At 36.7% G+C, this 19,167-nt stretch overlaps 1 protein-coding gene across 1 annotated transcript in view; it reads left to right on the plus strand.

The window, feature by feature from the left end:
- Nucleotides 1–19,167, plus strand: part of LOC122735647 (probable C-mannosyltransferase DPY19L1) — a 123,946-nt gene that overhangs the window by 46,675 nt on the left and 58,104 nt on the right. The window contains exon 7 of the mRNA XM_043977361.1: nt 9,908–9,965. Within this exon, the coding sequence (XP_043833296.1) occupies nt 9,908–9,965 (58 nt within the window). The remainder of the gene's footprint in view (nt 1–9,907; nt 9,966–19,167) is intronic.

The following is a 19,167-nucleotide window of genomic DNA, read 5'->3' on the forward strand; positions in this document are numbered from 1 at the left end:
GTTAACAGTGATCACTTAATCGCCACATTTTAGGACATTTTCTCAGTCCTCTTCCTTCTTGACTTCTCTTCTGCATTTGATGTTGCTGACCACCCTCCCTCCTGAATAGTCTTTCTGGGTGTTTTCAAACATTGCTCTCTTGGTTTTCTGCTTGCTTGATCAGTCCATCTTGGTGTCATTTGCTGGATTGTTATCTATGGCCTCTTCTGTGAGTGTGGCCTAAGGCTCTGTCCTGAGTCTCCTTTAAAGATGATCGTTAGACTCTCTCTTTTGGTGATTTCATCAGTTCCCCTGGGTTCATTTATCTCTATGTAGGTGATTGATGTATCCAGGACCACTCAAGACTTAAAGTCCCGAGCTCTCTTCCCACATCACTAGCGACTTATTGGACATTTCAAATCAAATGTATTAAGGCATCCCAAGCTCCCCTCCTCTTTCCCCTCAAACCCATCCCTCTCTCTAACTTTTCCTATTTCTGTCAAGGCTAACACCATTGTCTCAGACACTCAGCTTCATGTTCTCAGTGTAATCCTTGTCCTCTTGCCCTTCTACCTCCCCCCCCCCCCCCGCCCATATCCCATCAGTTGTCAAGTCTTGTTAATTCGACTCTCGTATCTATAGTATCAGTCCCTTCTATCCATTCATGCAGCCTCACCTCTCACCTGAACCACTGCAGTGACCTCCTCATTGATGTACCTGCCTCTCTCTTCCCTCTCCAATCTACCTTCCACCTAACTACTCTTCTGAGTTTTCCTAAAGCCCAAATCTGACCGTATCCCTTCCCTGTTGGAGAAGCTCCGCTGGCTGCCGTTGCCTCTGTTTGGTCATGTCCTGGCTCCAGCCTAATGCTCATTGTTCCTCCTTTATGCTCTTTATGGTCCAGCCAAGCTGGCCTGCTGTCTGCTCATTCCCCACATTCCAACCTCTGTTTCTTTGCCCTTGTGCAGACCATCTCCAGTGCCTGGGATGCCCTCCTTCCTGGCCTCTGCCTCTTGTAGTTCCCTAGAGCTTTGTTCAAAGTATCACTCCAGCTCTGTTTTCTTCATGAAGCCTTTTGTGAGTCCCCAACTTGCTAGTGTCTCCTCTCCCTTTTGAAATTATGTCGTATTTATGTAATATGCATATTTTCTGTCTGTTTCACATGTGTACATGTAGTTTCTTCTGAGAGAAAGTGAACTCTTTGAGCTCAGGGGCTATTTGATTTTTGTCTTGTATCTACATCCTAACACAATTATTTGCACATAGTAGGCATTTAATAATTGATGATTGAATTAAATGGAAAGTTAACTTTTATCAGATGTATGTATTTCCGAGTTCTCAAAATGAGCAAAGACTGGCCAGTCAACTGAGCACATAGTAAATACTTAATAAATGCTCTTGACTGACTGATTATTAAAATTTAGAAGTTCAAATGGTAAACATTTTAGCAGCATGGGTCATGGAGTTGCCAAACTCTATTAGTACTCTTCAAGCAGAGACCTTTCAAGGGTACCATCAAATTAGAGATGGAATAAAAGCTTTTTGAATGAGTGGAGTTACTTATGAGGACCATCAAGCAGAGAAATGGGTAGCTTTTTAAGAAAAAAATAAACATTTATATTTAAAGTTTTGAGTTCCAAATTTTATTCCTCCCTACCCTCCCCCATCCCTGAGGTGGTAAGCAATCATATATGAATCATACATGTGCAATTATGCAAAACATGACCATATTAGTCATTTTGTATAAGATAACTTGAATAAAAAATGAAAGAAAATGAGAAATAGCATGTTTCAGTCGGTGTTCAATCAATATCAGTTCTTTCTCTGGAGATGACTAGTATGCTTCATCATTGGTCCTTTGGGATTGTCTTCGATCATTGTATTGCTGAGAATAGTTAAGCCATTCACAGTTCTTCATCAAACAGTTTTGCTGTCTCTGTGTACAATGTTCTCTTAGTTCTGCTCACTTCACTATACATCAGTTCACACAAATCTTTCCAGGCCTTTCTGAAATCATCCTGCTTGTCATTTCTTTAGCACAATAATGCTCCATTGCCATCATATACCATAGCTTGTTCAGCCATTCCCCAATTGATGGACTTTCCTTTGATTTCCAATTCTTAGCCACCATAAAAAGAACTTGAGTAGCTTCTTTTAACAATCTTGAATTAAGCTTATACTGTACACTGTATGAAATTTTACTTTTTGTGTTGATAGCATAAAATGTGATAGCAAGATGTCTTAATTCTCTAGTGTATTTTACTTTTTCTGATAGTTTTTTTCTGTCATTTTTTTTGATTACCCATTTCCCCCCCAAATTTAAAAAAAAATTTTTTTTTATTTGGCGGGGCAATGGGGGTTAAGTGACTTGCCCAGGGTCACACAGCTAGTAAGTGTCTGAGGCCGGATTTGAACTCAGGTACTCCTGAATCCAGGGCCGGTGCTTTATCCACTACGCCACCTAGCCGCCCCTCCCCCCAAAATTTGTTGGCAAAGAGAGGACACAAAATTGAAGTATAATGTGCAGTCATTTAATGCTAATTTATATGTTGTAGGCACACCCATCACACACTTTGTTTTTCCTCATTTGTATGTTCCTGTAAGTAAGATAGTGTTGGACAGGGCTCTGAGGAGGTAGATCTATGTTTCTTAACCAGATGAAGATAAAAGTCCATGTTTTACCACCTGATTTTCATCCAAAGGGAGGATCTTACAGTTGTATAGTTGGGAGGGATAAGCTAGGTAAAGACAATGACCGTGACTCCTTTAGTCTACTATGTGGCATATGAAAGGAAAGAGAGGCAATGTTAACATAGGAACAACTCCCAAGGTAGCAACAGGATGATGAAGTAAATGTCAGTGGATAATTGCAAGACAATATTCATAGCATGTATCACAGTATTTGCCCATAATGGATGTTTATAGTATACATTTTGAAATGAAATTATGTGAGTGGCTATGAAAAATATTAAAAGGAATTATAAAGATCTCCCCAACTCAGGAACATTAAAGTCATTTGTGGGTTGGGGGGAAGGCACATTTTTTGTTTGTTTGTTTTTGCAGGGCAATGAGGGTTAAGTGACTTGCCCAGGATCACACAGCTAGTTAAGTGTCAAGTGTCTGAGGCTGGATTTGAACTCAGGTCCTCCTGAATCCAAGGCCAGTGCTTTATCTATTGCACCACCTAGCTGCCCTGGGAAGGCACTTTTAAGGACTCATTCTGTTTCATTTATTTATGTAGTTACATCATTATTTATAAAGCTAAGCACATCTTTTTACTGACAATTCTATGTGCTGCATTGTGCATTAGGTGCAGCAGCTAGAGGAAAAGTGATATTTGTTCTTGTTTTCGAGAAAATTATAGTCTATTTGAGGTGGAAAAACACCCAAAGCCAAACTTTTAAGGATCAGGTTGATTATCTCTGATCTTTTTATCATTGTATTTAAATGAGATTTTGCTATTTTAAAGATTCTTTTTAGCGATAACTATATGTGTTGCCCTATTTCTCTTCTTATTGATGATTCTTCTTATTTCTTCCTAATTTCCTCCCTTCTTTCCTGATGTCTATTCGTTGTCTGGGGGAAGAAAACAATTTTAAAAAAAAACAGACATCAGGTCACCTGTTAGAAAGCATCTGTGCTCAACCTTCTATCACCTCAGGCCCATAGCCTAGTTAAACAAATTGCCATCTTCCATCCAATCCTGAAATATTTACTTCTTAATTTGTTTCCAAGCTGGTCCTTATTCTCAGGTTCCATTTCTTTGATATTTTTAACAGGATTCCCAACCAGGTGTAACAAACACCATTTTTCCCTATCTTCTTGGAGATTCTGATTCAGAAGTGTAGGACAAGTAGCATCCACTCCAACCACTGTCTTTTGGTCATATTTTGTATACGTTTTACTTTTAAAAACAAAGTATATTTACTTTAAAATGTAATTTTATATTTAAAAGTAAAGCACATTGGAAAAGGTAAAAACCATTCTCAGCTCATGGGCTGTATAAAAACAGCTAATGGACCTCTTTTGGCCTGCAGGCCCTAGGTTACTAATTCCTGATTCATACTAATCTAAGTCAGCAACTTATACTTTGAGCAAATCAAATTGGATCTTCCATCTAATTCCCAACATATTAAATTGATTTCCTTTCATGTAGAGTCAAATACTTTGTATTTTCTGATACTAATTATTCTTATTATAAGGCACATATTTGTCTTTGTTAGACTGTAGGGTTTTTTCCCCAGTATATTTAAAAAATTATAATATGCTACTCTACAGTTGTTTTCTTAATCCAAATTTTTTTTAGGGTTATTTTGATATTGACATCTTCATTATGATTTAAAATCAAAAGTTACATATTGTATATAGCACCACAGGTGACTTGGAAATGCATTTGGGTAATCACCTTTATCAGTAAATTTCCTGACCCTTTGTAGGTATAGGTAGCCTTTGAGGTAGTGATACCTCAGGGTATTTTTTTCTAAATGTTTTCTTTCAGAAAAAAAATAAACCAACAAAAACCCATCAGTTGAGTTCCCTAAATGTTATAATGCAAAGCATTAGGCTAGGTGTGGGGGATACTAAGACAAAAAGGGATGGCCTCCACCTGCAGGGAGCTGCTACCTCACTGGGGGATACAACGTGTGCACAGATCAGAGCAGCGAGGGGAGTGGGACGCCTGGAGACTGTGTCAAATGAGAATTGTTTGAAGGAACTAGAGATATTAAGTCTGGAGAAGAGAAAGGCTTGGGTTGCATGCTAGATCATCTCAAGGGTTGGGAAGGCTTTTGAGAAAGCAAGGTGATGGACTAAGTGATGATGCGAGGAGATTGGTGCAGAACTGGTGGGGGCGGGAGTCAGAGAGTAACACAAAGGGGCCAAGGTCTGTCATTATGGGAGGTGTCCATTGGAGGTCCCAGGGAGCTCTGCTTGATCTTGTGCTGATTGTCATTGTCATCAATGCTTGTATAAAAGTTTGCACAATCTTAAGAGCTTTGAGCAATTTATTCTCCTGGTATCTCAAAAGAGGGTATACCAGTTGCTTGAAAATGTCATGAATTTCATGATTACTGAAGAAAGCGAACAAGAGAATATCACTAACTTCTGACCACTGGCCAACTTTACTATCTCTAAAATATTTGAAAGATTTATTGAAGGGAGAAGAAAACAGGTGGGCTTTTACATAAGACATACAGTAAACCTCATCTTTATAATTACACTAGACTCAAAGATGTAAAGAATACAGGATCCCACTGACCTTATTGCTTTTCTATAATAAAAAAAGATTGATTTGATAGAGTAAAATGCTACCTAAAGGCTCCCTTTCAGCTGGTCATAAATATTCTTCGAAAAGTAACAACTGAGAGAACTTTGCTTGATTATTGTTAAATTAAAAGTTATATTAGAAATTTAACATGAGCACAAAATTATATTTGTTAAATAACTGTTAATCTAGTTTAATAAAAATTAATTAAAGCACATAAAGCAGTGTAATATTTTCTCAGTCGATCTAAGATCCCATCTGGATCTTTTTATCCTGGCCATTCATTCATATATGATATCAGTTACTGTGTATTCTATTCCTCTGATTCTATGGTGTTTACTCCCAAATTTTTTCTTTTTTTTAGTGAGGTAATTGGGGTTAAGTGACTTGCCCAGGGTCACACAGCTAGTAAGTGTCAAGTGTCTGAGGCCGGATTTGAACTCAGGTCCTCCTGACTCCAGGGCCTTTGCTCTATCCACTGTGTCACCTAACTGCCCCTCCCAATTATTTCTTAAAGATCCTTTCAGATTTCCTTGCATCACGTCCATCTTAATTGTGTTAAAGTATTCCATTACAGTAATGGACTCCACTTGATTTAACCACTCTCTTATTGTTGTACATTTAAAGTGCTTCTAGTTTTTGCAATTACACAGGATCACAGGGACATAGATGTGTGGTCGAAGAGACCTCAGAGGCCATGTAATCCACCCCCTCATTTTACAGATGAAGAAGCAAATCATTGGCTCTTTCCTTTGTCAAGCAGCTTGTCTGAAAGCAGTGTTGCTTCTTTGCTTATAGGAATTCTGGAGGAAGGTAGAAATCTTAGTTTTGAATTGAATTAACTTTGGTTTGATAATGTTACTTCCCTGTTGTTCCAGGTTGCCTCTGAAATTTAAAAAACAATGCAAATTCCGTAACCTGTCACTTAACCATCTCCTTTCAGTCTCCCTTATCAGCTCTCCTTCATTTAGTTATCTTCCTGAACTCCATTTCCTGCCCCCCCCATTATGATACTAGTCATTCCCCCCAATCAGCACACCCTGTCCTCTTTTCCTGCCTTCACACAGGCCATTCCCTATGCTAGGAATGCACTTTTCCTCCATCCCTCCCTTTCACAACCTTCCTTATCCTTCAGGTACCCAGCTTGGCTCCTGCCTATTCTGCTTACCCTTTCTGGATGCCGCCAGCTGGTGAGATTTTCTCTCACCTCCAATATTCCTCTTTAGCCCTTATCATTTGGTCACCTGTGTTATACCCTCTCTGTTAACATCCATAAGTCTTCCATATACCAATGTGCTTTAAATTCTTTGAGGATAGGGGTTGGTTTATTTGGCCTTTTTGTACCCAGTCCAGTGTTAAGGAAATAGTCCATTAACAAATAATTAGGCTTAAGAACCAACCTTTCCTTGTGCATAGGTGAGAGAGAGAGAGACAGAGAGACAGAGAGCGAGAGACAGAGACAGACACAAAGAGGCTGAAATTTAGAATTCTCCCCCCCAAAATAGTATGTTTTGCACAGAGATGTTTATGTATTCCCATGAACAAAGAAAAGTTGTGGCTTACAAAGATGGCTTAAAGATGGGAAAGGACCACTATCCCCAGAAGCTGCAACTGTCCTTGCTTCCTGGGTCTTTTTCACATTTTTTTTTAATTGACTGGGCCATACACTTGCTGTTTAACAAACAAAGGTTCTGCTCACCTTTTGGTTCTGGAGATCATCTGCCTCCTCTCTGGCAAGCTTACTGCCCAGTAAAGAAGCAGCGCTTTTTAATTACTTGTTGGATAGTCAGTGCCTTGTGCACAACAGTAAGCATTTAACAAATGTTGGTAAAATAACATTAGCCACCAGTTGCTCCAGACTTTCAAAGATTGACACAGATGTCAGAGATGGTGGATGAGCCCAGATGTTTGTCAGCCCTTCATTTCTTTTTCTTTTTTTTGGTCAATCAATATACATTTATTATGTGCCAACTAGGCACCAGGTACTGAGTTAAGTGCTGGAGATCCAAAGAAGGGAAGAAGATATCTCCTTCATTGAATGTTATCACATCCTGGAATAACAAATTTGGAAGGAATCCTAGTGCTTTTCCAGGTTTATACTTTGCATTAGACATCCTAATTGAAACCACATGAATGAATGAGCACACGTTTTCAACTGAATAAAAGCAGTAAATAAAAGCCCAATTCTCTTTGGGTAGATGGTTAGTATGTTCAGTCCTTGGAACTTTAAAAAATTGTAAGGCAAGAAATCTATTTTTTCTGACAGTTGGTGCTCATATTGTGGAGCAGTTTTATAGAAGTTGCCTTTTTCAGAAATGGAGACTCACTTTTAGTATGTGTCACGTGTAATAGAAAATACATTTCAAAGTCGTTTCAGTTATAACAAGAATTTCTTTTTATTCTCTGAATAAAAGGGCTCATAGTGTATGTAACTCTAAAAGGCCATGGTCTCTCTCCCTAGCCCATTGTCATTTATAAAAGCCAAGTCTGTCTTCAGTGAAAGGGGAGAATTCTTACTCAGAGAGAGATTACCTTAGGGTATGTGGATCAGAGGACCACTTTCAAGATGAGTTTTCCTTTCAGTCAAAATCTCACCATGCATTTCACCATTGGGAATCCCACTGGTTGGGTGGTATCTGAGCAACTTTGTGAAATCCTGGGCCAAAGGCTATCCAGTGATTACACCCAGCTGGGAGTGAAATAGAATTACCTTTCCTCACCCTTCACATTTTAGACTTAGCCTGGAGGAAAGTTGGATATTCTAAATAAAAAGGAGAAAATTGACTCCTGGAGGAAAGTTGGATATTCTAAATAAAAAGGAGAAAATTGACTCCTGAGGGTGAGACTAAGGAAGTTGAACTTGTCTCTGAATACACTGAGAGTGCTATAATGGTAGGGCCAAGGATAAGATCCCTGCTTTGCATTTTCTTGGCCCTGTAGTTTTATTCCCCCCCCCCCAATAATTTCTTTAAAAGTGGGAAAGCTAAAGGACTCTGAGAATTTTTCTTTAAAAGTAAATAATGTACCAAAGGTAAATTAGGAGAAGAAGGAATAGTCTACCTTTCAGATCTTTGGAAAGGAAAACAGTTTATGACCAAACAAGAGACAGAGAATATTATGAAATGCAAAATGGATGATTTTGATTACATTAAATTAAAACGTTTTTGTACAAACAGAAGCAATGCATCCAAAATTAGAAGGGAGGCAGAAAGCTGGGAAACAATTTTTGAGGCCAGTACTTCTGACAAAGGCCTCATCTCTAAAATATATAGGGAACTAAATCAAATTTATAAGAATCCAAGTCATTCCCCAATTGAGAAATGGTCAAAGGAGATGAACAGGCAGTTTTCTGATGAAAGAAACCAAAGCTATCTATTCCCATATGAAAAAATGCTCTAAATCACTATTGATTAGAGAGATGCAAATTAAAACAACTCTCAGGTACCACTTGATACCTATCAGATTGGCTAAAATGACAAAAAAGGAAGATAATAAATGTTGGAGAAGCTGTGGAAAAATTGGAACACTGTTGGAGCATTGTTGGTGGAGCTGTGAACTGATCCAACCATTCTGGAGAGCAATTGGAAATTACGCCCAAAGGGCTATAAAGCATACCCTTTGACCTAGCAATATCACTTTTGGGTCTTTTCCTCAGAGAGATCATGGAAAAGGGAAAAGGTTCCACATGTACAAAAATATTTATAGCTACTCTTTTTGTGGTGTCAAGGAATTGGAAATTATGGGGCTGCCCATCCATTGGGGAATGACTGAACAAGTTGTGATATATGAATGTAATGGAATACTATTGTGCTGTAAGAAATGATGTGCAGGAGGAGTTGAGAGAAACTTGGAAGGACTTGCATGAACTGATGAGTGAGATGAGCAGAACCAGGAGAACAATGTACACAGTAGCATCAACATTATGTGTTGATCAACTGTGATAGACTTGATTCTTCTAAGCAATACAATGGTCCAAGATAGTTCCAAAGGACTCATGATGGAAAAGGCTCTCCAAATCCAGGAGAAAAAAAAAAAGGAACTGTGGAATATGGATGCTGATTGGACCATACTATTTCTTTTGTTTTTGGTGCTGTTTTCTTTTTTGGAGGTTTTTCCTTTTTGCTCTGATTCTTCTCGTATAACTATTCGTATAATGCAGAAATATGTTTAAGGTTATTTTATATATATATATATATATATATATATATATATATATATATATATATATATATATAAACACCTATATCAGATTACCAGCTGTCTAGGGGAGGGAAGAAGAGAGGGGAGGGAGGGAGAAAATTTGAAATTGGAAATCTTATCTAAACAAATGTTGAAAACCAAAATAAATAATTTTTTTAAAAAAGTAAATAATGATAATGAGTTTGTATCAAAATGACTCCAGGTGTTTCTTATTGGTACATTGTTGATTTATTTGATTTCTTTTTAGTATTGTCCATTTTTAAGTTTGGAAAATTACTTCTTGGGGAAATAAACTGCAGGTCAATTTCTGTTGTGAATTCCACAAAATGTTTTTGTTGAATTCAAATTATGCTTTATTAAATTTTGTTGCAAGTGGGTGAGAAAATCATTTTGTTGTAATAAAATTTGATCTGAATTCCTGTTGTACTTGAATTACATTGACATATACTCATCTTCTTTTCACAGTGGGAGTCGACTAGGAGGCCTAGTTACAGTATTATGCTTCTTTTTCAACCATGGAGAGGTAAGTGTTTTAGAAATGAGTTTCTGGAAATTGGGAGAGAATTTTCTTTATTAAATAACAAGTGTGTTCTTATATACATATAGTTTAATATGTGGAATAAACTAAGTTTATTTTTATATATCATATTTAAATTATAATTACCTATATGAATTACTAGATAACTATTAAATGTTTTGTTTTAGGAAGTAATTCTTTTAGTATTTTTATTTAACCCATCATCTTTTGTCTCTTCTGCTCTATTTGGCTAAACCCTTTGAAAAGCCCATCTAGAGTAGGTGCCTCCACTTTTTCTCCTTTGACTCTCTTCTTAACCTCTTAAATTCCACCAAAACTTCTTGTTCCACATTTACCAGTGATCCCATAATTGGCAAATCCAAATAATTTTCCTTGACCTCTCTGCAGCCTTTGACATTTTTGATTCTCTCTGGGGTTTTGGGACACGACTTTTTCCTGTTTTTCCTCCTATCTTGCTGACTGCTCCTTCTCAGTCTCCTTTTCACGAGCCTCATACAGACCCCACTCTCTGAGAGTGTCCCTCAGGATTCTCTCCTGGGTCCTCTTTTCTTCTTCATTACTTGGTTAATATCATCAGTTCCCATGGACTTAATGACTATTTCTGTGCTAATGCTTCTCACGTCTAGCTCTCCTGCCCCAACCTCTCTGCTGACCTCCAGTCTCACAAACTGGATGTTCAGTAGACATCTGAAACTTAACATGTCTAAAACAGAGCTCATAAGTTTTCTCCTATAGCCTCCCCCTCTCCTACCTTCCCTATCATTGTTTAAGGTACCACCTTCCCCCTAGTCCCTCAGGCTCAAAACCTAGCAGTCATCCTGTACTCCTTACTGCCTCTCACCTCCCGCTTCCAGTCAATCGCCAAGCCAACATGCCTCCTCTTTTCCTCTGACACTGCCATCACTCTGGTGCAGCCGCTACACACCTGGACTATTGTAATAGCCTGCCTGGGTGGGGAGCTAATGAAGTGGGATTCTGACCCTGTCAAACCACCTGCCCCTGTTCAGTAAACTCCAGTCACTCCCTGTACCTTCGAGGATCAAATACAGCATCCTCTTACCGGGCATTCCAGGTAGATCCAATGACCCTTACTTCTTGGTTGTTCCATAAACAAGACACTTTATCTCTTAGCTCCAGGCATTTCTCTGGGTTGTCCCCTATGCCTAGAATGCTCTCATAGTAGGTATTACGCATATAGTAGGTACCTAATAAATATTTATTGACTGGTTAATAAATAATGACTCCTCATGAAATCCTCCTGTAGTTTTTAAACCATAAAACTATAATAGATTGGATTATATGGGTGTGATAGGATAATACACAACCCTTTTTGGGTAACTTTTCTTCCTACAGTTGATACGTATTTTATTTCTGCCAGATACACAGTTTGTCTTGCCAATTTTTTATAGAAATCAAGGTAATTCCCCATTATACTCATTAGTTCAATAAGGGTGACAGACTAGATCTCTTTGTCCCTTTTAGGCCTTTGGTTCCATGATTCCATGGAAGTGATCTCCTACCTCTTAGGATAATCTAACGTTCTGTTTATCCCATTCTTAAGTCGCCTCATATTTTGACTGTTCACATCTTCTCTCTGCTCTCAGGCTGTAAGTTCTTTTAGGCTTGTTGTGGGATCTTTGTATCCCCGAGAGACTGAGCACCTTGTATATACTGATCACTCAGTGGTTTTTAAGTAAATAAGTGAAATTCAGAGAAAATCTACACTATTTCCTTAAAAGGGCAACACAGTGCAATGGAAAGATCAATAACTTTAGAGTCAGAGGCCTTGGGTTAAAATCTTTGCTCTTCCACTTGCTACCTATGTGACCTTGGAAAAGACACTTTATCTCTCTGTTCCTCAAATTCCTCATCTAAAACGTTATCGAATGGGACCAGATGACTTCTGAGTTTCCTTTTTGCTTTAAGTCTCTGTTCCTATTTTCCTAAATAAGAATAAATGCGTTTGTGAATTCAGAATTGGTAATCCTGGATTTTCTCTTAAGCGTACAAACTAGGTTTTCAGAATTTAAAAGGGTACAGATACTTTTTGAAAATTTTAGTTTCATTTATTCAGGGGAAAAATCTATAAAGATGTGGATAAATTCTCTTCATTAAGCTAATATTAAGTAGATATTTTATATAGGATTCCTATAATGTTAGAGGCAAAGGATCTTAGAACTCCTCTTCCCAGATTTAGAAATAAGAGAAGAAAAGGGAATTAAAGGAATTAGAATAGGCAAGGAGGAAACACAACTTTCACTCTTTGTAGATGATTTGATGATATACTTAGAGAATTGTAAAGAATCAACTAAAAAACTGCTTGAAACAATTAACAGCTGTAGCAATGTTGCAGGATATAAAATAAATCTACATAAATCATCAGCATTTCTATATATGACCAACAAAGCTCAGCAGCAAGAGATAGAAAGAGAAATTCCATTTAAAGTAACAGACAATATAAAATACTTGGGAGTCAACGTGCCAAGACAAACCCAGGAACTCTATGAACGCAATTACAAAATACTTTTTACACAAATAAAATCAGATCTATGTAACTGGAAAAATATCAATTGCTCATGGATAAGCTGAGCTAATATAATAAAAATGACAATTCTACCTAAATTAATTTACTTGTTCAGTGCCATACCAATCAGACTATCTAAAAATTATTTTATAGAGTTAGAAAAATAATAATAAAATTCATCTGGAAGAACAAAAACTCAAGAATATCAAAGGAACTAATGAAAAAAATGCACAGGAAGGTAGACTAGCTATACCAAATCTGAAGCTACACTATAAAGCAGCAGTCATCAAAACTATTTGGTACTGGCTGAGAAATAGAGTGTTGCATCAATGGAATAGGATAGGCACAGGAGACACAGTAGTAAATGACTCTAGTATTCTACTGTTTGATAAACCCAAAGACTCCAGCTTCTGGGATAGGAACTCAGTATTTGACAAAAACTGCTGGGAAAACTGGAAGACAGTATGGCAGAAACTAGGCATAGACCAACGTTTTCACATTATACAAAAATAAGGTCAAAATGGGTTCAAGATTTAGATATAAAGGGTGATACCATAGATAAATTAGGAGAAGAAGGCATAGTTTACCTCTCAGATCTATGGAGAGGAAAACAATTTATGTCTAAATAAGAGTTAGAGAATATTATGAAAGACAAGATGGAAGACTTTGATTACATTAAATTAAAAAGTTTTTGTAAAAACAGAAGCAATGCAGCCAATTCAGGAAACTGGCAAACAATTTTTACACCCAGTATTTCTGATAAAGGCCTCATTTCTAAAATATATAGGAAACTAAATCAAATTTATAAGAATATAAGTCATTCCCCAATTGAGAAATGGTCAAAGGATATGAACAAAAGTTTTCTGATGAAGAAATCAAAGCTATCTATTGCCATATGAAAAAATGCTCTAAATCACTATTAATCAGAGAAATGCAATTTAAAACAACTCTGAGGTACCACCTGATACCTATCAGATTGGCTAATATGACAAGAAAGGAAAATAATAAATGTTGGAGAAGCTGTGGAAAATGTTTAACACTAATCAATTGTTGATGGAGGTGTGAACTGATCCAACCATTCTGGAGAGCAATTTGGAACTATGCCCAAAGGGCTATGAGACATTTGACTCAGTGGTACCTCTAACAGGTCTGTATCCCAAAGAGATCATAGAAGAGGGAAAAGGACCCCCATGTACAAAAATATTTATATCAGCTCTTTGTGGTGGCAAAGAATTGGAAATCGAGGGAATGCCCATCAACTGGGGAATGGCTAAACAAGTTGTGGTATATGAATGTAATGGAATACTATTGTGCTATAAGAAACGATGAGCAGGAGGAGTTCAGAGAAACCTGGAAGGACTCACATTAACTGATGCTGAGTGAAGTGAGCAGAACCAGAACATTGTACAAAGTAACAGCAACATTGTGTGATGAGCAATGGGGATAGACTTGGCTTTTCTCAGCAGTGCAATGATCCAAAACAGTTTCAAAGAACTCATGATAGAAAATGTTCTCAACATCCAGAAAAAAGAACTGTGAATTATGAATGCAGATTGAACCATACTGTTTCTACTTTGGGGCTGTTTTTTTTCCCTTCTTTTTTGAGGTTTTTCCCTTGTGCTCTGATTCTTCTTTTACAAGATGACCAATGCAGAAATATGTTTAATGTGATTGTACATGTATAACCAACCTATATCAGACTGCTTTCTGTAGTGGGAGGAGGGAAGGGAGGGTGGGAGAAAAATTTGGAACTAAAACTCCTGTGAAAACAAATGTTGAAAACTATCCTTATATGTAACTGGAAAATAATAAAATACTTTTATTTATTAAAAAAAGAATACTAATAACATTTTCATTCTCATATATATAATATATACACATATATATATAAAGTTTGACCTTAATGAGTCCCTAATAATTAGTCTTTAATGTATTCCTCATATTTCTTTTGGATCTTTTATATAGAATTTTCCATTGAATTCTGGTCATTTTGTTACAGATACCTGAAAGTCTTTCAGTTCATCAACTGTCCACCTTTTTTTTTCCATTCAGGATTACACTTAACTTTGTTGGGTGAATTATTCTTGGATGCAGTATTACCTCTTTTGCTCTTTGAAATATAGTGTTCTAAGACCTATGGTCTTTTAGAATAGAAGCTGCTACATCCTGAGAAGTCCTGATTGTATATCCGCAGTATTTAAATTTTTTTCATGTTGTTTGCAATATTTTCTCCTTAACCCAGGAGTTTTAAAACTTGACTAAGATATTCCCATAAATTTCTTCCTAGCATCTGTATTTTATAAATTATTGTTGGACTAGCTGTTTCTGGCTAAATTATTGGGAAACTAGGCTGGGGTTTCTAAAATATTGCTACTTATAAATTAATGGCCATTGCACCCATTTAGATAGTAAGCATTTATTAAAGTATATTAAATATTAGAAGAGCATTGATCACATTTAACATAAGCTGAAAATTCCCCATCACAGTATTTGTCTCTAAGAGAGAGCACATGGCCACAAGCAGAGTTCAGAAGCTTTACATTACCTAAAGATGAGAGCACTCACCAACTAGACAGCCTTCCCAGTCTAGAGTGCAACCCAGAATGGCATTCACCTTGTGATCCTTTTACCTCTACTGATAGAGGCGGCTCCTTACCCACTGATCAAAGCTAATTGGCTAGCATTATTCAATTCCATTGGTTGACATGACCTGAGGATGGCCCATATTAGAATGAGCTCTAGCATGATGACATTAGTGGGAGAAACTCTCTGAGGGCAAAGGCAGATTCAAATGGGTGGGGTTTAAATCTCCTTACTTCACTGAGTTAGAGTTTCATCTCTATTGTAACTTGACTTCTGAAAGACCAGCTAAAGTTCCTGAGCTAAACTGTGGGGGAGTCCCCCCAAAAACATTATTAATAATTATTTTCTCATAGATCTCTTTCAGATGGTGATTGGTAGATTTTTTTTTTATTTCTACTTTACCCCCTTGTTCTAGAACTTCATGACAATTTTCCTTAATAATTTCTAATGCTATTGTATCCAGATTCTTTTTTTGATCATAACATTCAGGTAGTCTGATAATTCTTATATTTTCTTTCCTCAATCCTTTCCCCAGATCAGTTATTTTTCTAATGAGATGTTTCAGATTCTCTTCCATTTTTTTCTAGTATTAGTTCTTGGTGTATTATAACGTCATTCAACTCATCTTTCCCAAGTCCCAAGGAGTTTTTTTTCTTTAATATTTTATATCTTTTTTTTCCCATTGGTTGGCTTTCTTTTCATAATTTTCTTGGATTGCTTTTATTTTTCCCCTAATTTTCCCACATTCTCTCTTATTTGATTTTGAATTCCTTTATAAGTTCTTTTTTTTTTTTTTGGTTGTAGCGCAATGAGGGTTAAGTGACGTCTAGGGTCACACAGCTATTAAGTGTCAAGTGTCTGAAGTCATATTTGAACTCAGGTCCTCCTGAATCCAGGGCTGGTGCTCTATCCATTGCACCACCTAGCTGCCCCTAAAGAACATGTAGTATTGCCATAACATCCTAATCCCAGTAATCTAGGCAGAATTCCTTTTTTTTTTTTTTTTTTTTTTTTTTTTGGTGAGGCAATTGGGGTTAAGTGACTTGCCCAGGGTCACATAGCTAGTAAGTATCAAGTGTCTAAGGCCAAATTTGAACTCAGGTCCTCCTGACTCCAGGGCCGGTGCTCTATCTACTGCACCACCTATCTGCCCCTTCTAGGCAGAATTCTTTTTTTTTTTAAAGTTCTTCTCAGAACTCTTTTTGGGCTTGTGACCATTTGATGCTATTCTTTGGAGTAGAAGTGGCTTTTTTTTACCTCATTATCTTCCTCTGAATATGAACCCAGATCTTCTTTTATACCAAAGTAGCTATCTATTGTTGGATTCTTTTTCCTTTGCATATTCATTTTAATTTTCTTTTATTTTTAGTAGCTTATTATTATAATAAGGTTTTAATTCAAAGTTGTGGGTAATGGTGCCCTAGGCCTCAGGTCCCCCTTACTATTATTTTCTGAATTCTCTCCAGGGGCTCAGGATTAGGAAGCCATGGTTAGAGCCCCCAACCACACTGTCCCAAAAATGTTGTTGTTCCCTAGGGTACTGGCACCATACTCCTCAGATATGTGCTCATTCCTCCCCACCCACAGCCACAGCCAGAGCCAGGGAAGTACCTCTGCTCAGCACCACTGGGCTTGGCTTCTGGACATTTTCTCTGGGTGTTCCCCATGCCTAGAACTCTCTTCCTCCTCATGGCCATCTCTTTGACTTCTCTGGCTTCCATCAAGTCCAAGCTAAAATCCCACTTTCTACAGGAAACCTTTTTTAGTCGTCCTTATGGTTAGTGCCTTACTTCTGAGATGATATGATTTTTCCTGCTTCAGTCTTATTTGTCCATAGTTGTTTACTTATTGTGTTCCCTCACTAGACTGTGAGCTCTTTGAGACTGACTGGTTTTTGCCCTTCTTTTTATCCCAGGCACTTTATTACAACATTGTTTTCCCTTTTTCCTAATCTGGCTTTTACTTGAATTTTTACTTTAACCAGGTAACAGGTCTTCATATAAATGACTAATTCTGGAACAAGTGATGTACCTGCAACCAGCCTTTTCTTGTGTGTTAATATATAGTTAACCTTATTTTGGGGGCTGTGATGCAGTGATGAGAACTGGGTTCATAACTTCCCTTCCCTTGATGAGATCAGTAGAACAGTTGTTATACTTTCATGGAAGCAATGTTGTAGGGGAATTAGCCACTGGAATAGGATGAAATAATTAGAAGCTAGAAAAAACAATGTCCTAGGTTCCTGATGGGTGAATGTGAATGGTAACACAGATGTGTAGCACAGATCCTGAAGCCTCAGCAGCCAAATAGTGGGGAGAGAGTCACACACCAAATGAAATGGTCTAATGTGCTATTCTCTCTGTACAGGCCAGAAGGTGCCAACTTATAGTTCTGGTTTTTGTTGTTATTGTTATTTTAAATTTCATGTGATATGTATTTTTTCCTGTCTTTTCATTGCATAGCAATATAATTAGATATATTAAATTAAAATTGTATGTATGAGGTCTTTTTTTATTCTTTTGTCCCCTTCCACCAAAAGATGCAATAAAACACTGAGGTACAATTTAGCTGGACTGAAAAAAATCAAATGGATTATGTCAATTATTTAATAATAACTTTTGGCAATTATTCTAGATATTTAAACAAAACTGAAATTTTGTACAATGATGTAGAATATGGTTTGGAGATAAAAGATGTAATGTTAGGTAAACCAGCGATAAGAAATTAATTAACTATTATTAACTATGCCAAGAATGCACTTTTAATTTTGTTTTTAGAAATTTTTTGATACTTTTTCATTTCTTAGTTTTCTTTATATATGATTTTTATAGATCATGCTACTCTAACAGAATCATCAATGAAGTTTCCTTAAGAAATACTCTTCTATTACTGGATTTGATCAATTACTAATAACTACAAAGGTTCCCTAGAAGAATTGTTATCCTGAATAAATGAATGAATGATTTATTTGGCATAAAATTCAACTAAGTTGTAATCTGAGGCTTGCTTTTTTCTATATTTTTATTCAGTTTGTTATGTATATTGGGTAAATTTGTAATTAATGATAATATCTGATTAATTATTTTAAGTGATTAATTTCATATCACTGAGATTTTACATTTTAAAAAATGCCCTGATGAAATAGAGCTAGAAATGTATAATGTGAAATGACCAAATTTTAAAATCTTTAATAACATAATTGCAGTGTTTAATTGTATAATGTAAAGCCCAGTAGTATTTAATTTATAGATTTGATTTTAAAAGTGACTTAATGCATTGCATATATGTTTTCATTTAACATTTTTCATTTTTATTACTTTTCATAAACTTTACATAAAAAAGAAAACCTTTGTAACAAATAGTCTCCTTAATTAATAACTTATTGGCCATATATTACAATATAGGAAACAAGGATTGAATCTTATAAAATATTGCCTGATGCTCATTAGAAGTACTTTCTTTTTAACTTTAGAATTGTGAAATCGAGTAGGATGCAGACTTATTTTGCTTTTTTACATAAAATTAAAAAATATTTAAGGTATATTTAATATGTGCATATCTTAGTTACAAAAGAAGATCCTCTTTATTTGAGATTGAACATGGAAAAGTTCTTAACATTTGAAATTGGGGTATTAAATATACATTTGCGTATTACAAAATGCTTCGTAGTATTGTGGTGTTGTAAAATCATCATGTTGTACTGGATAGTGTACTGGGCTTGTAGTGAGACAAAACTGGATTCCAGACCTACCATGGACACTTATGTGTAATATAGGCTAGTCCTAGAATTTCTCCTGTAAGTTGTCGGCTGCTTTTGATTGCTGGTGATTGGAGGGACTTCAGGGAATTCCTTATGCTGAGGAAATGAGCATTAGAAGCCTTCGTTTAATTTGTCCCTCTGCATAGACTCTTCAGAGAGACTTTGAACACTTTAAAAATGATCTTCTTAGCCCTGATATCCTTGATGTGTGGCAGGTAGGTGGTAAATACTACTATCCCCACTTTGCAGATGCAGAGAATTGAGGCATTGAGAGAGTAAGTTGACGGCTCCAGGCCCTGCGCAGGGAGGAGAATCCTGAT

The sequence above is a fragment of the Dromiciops gliroides genome, chromosome 1, assembly GCF_019393635.1.
Source record: "Dromiciops gliroides isolate mDroGli1 chromosome 1, mDroGli1.pri, whole genome shotgun sequence".
In the NCBI taxonomy this organism is placed as follows: Eukaryota; Metazoa; Chordata; class Mammalia; order Microbiotheria; family Microbiotheriidae; genus Dromiciops; species Dromiciops gliroides.